The sequence below is a fragment of the Aptenodytes forsteri genome, unplaced genomic scaffold, assembly GCF_000699145.1.
Source record: "Aptenodytes forsteri isolate BGI_AS27 unplaced genomic scaffold, ASM69914v1 Scaffold260, whole genome shotgun sequence".
NCBI classification, from domain to species: Eukaryota; Metazoa; Chordata; class Aves; order Sphenisciformes; family Spheniscidae; genus Aptenodytes; species Aptenodytes forsteri.
Window position 1 is genome coordinate 24,603 of NW_008795557.1, and position 859 is coordinate 25,461.

The 859-nt window shown below is 68.8% G+C and overlaps 1 protein-coding gene across 1 annotated transcript in view; it reads right to left on the reverse strand.

The window, feature by feature from the left end:
• TIGD5 (tigger transposable element derived 5) overlaps nt 1–858 on the reverse strand; it is a gene marked incomplete at its 5' end in the record, with an annotated part of 2,063 nt that extends 1,205 nt beyond the window's left edge. The window contains 1 exon segment of the mRNA XM_019472816.1: nt 39–858. Coding sequence (XP_019328361.1) covers nt 39–858 — 820 coding nt within the window.
• Nucleotide 859: the final 1 nt, after the last annotated feature.

Sequence of the window (859 nt, forward strand, 5' to 3'; positions counted from 1 at the left end):
CCGTGCGGCGGTCCGCCCCCTCCGTCGGGCAGAGCCGCTCCCGGCAGGGCCCTTGGAGAGGAAGAGGGCGCGGATGGAGCCGTCAGGCGTCTGCAGCGGGGGGGATTCCTCAGGGCCTGTCCCGGAGGTGGGTGGTGGGGTGCTGAGCAGCAACACGGCCTTCTGCTGCAGGCAGCTCCGGCGCAGATAGCGTTTGACGCCCGGCACAAAGTCCTCAAAGAACCAAGCCCGGAGAAGGGCCGGCCGCAGCCTGGCTTCGGGGCTGTAGCGGTAGCAAGCAGGGAATTTGTCTTGGTTGTGATGGCGGAGGCTGGGGGGATCGCGAAGGCCCCCGACCACCAGCGGCTTGAGCTTGTGGGAGCCGGTCAAATTGGCGGCCAGCAGCACGGTGACCCGCTCGCGGGGAGCTGGCCGCCGCCGCGCTGTTGCCGTCACCCCACCGGCCTGCCCCGGCAGCAGCTTCCAGTAGAGGCCGGTGACATTGGCGTTGTAGATCTGCTCGTCGCTGTAGCCCCCGGCATCAGCAGCTGGCATCGGCAAAGTCTCTGGGCAGGCGGCAGGAGCCCGCTCGGGCTCAGCAGGGAGGCCGCCCTCGCCATAGATGCGCTGGCTGGAGATGCCGTGACGCTTCTGCCAGCGCCAGAACCAGCCGTGGCTGGCCTTGAAGGTACACTCGGGACCGTAGATCTGCCGGGCGAAGGCCTCAGCCTGGGCCTGGATGAGGGGCCCGGAGAGGGGCACGCCATGCTGGCGGAGGGCAAGGAACCAGGCGTAGACGGCGCGGTCGATCTCCTCCTCGTTGGCCAGGCGCATCTTCTTGCGTTGGGTGCCCACCTCACCCCCCAGCTGCTCCAGGAAC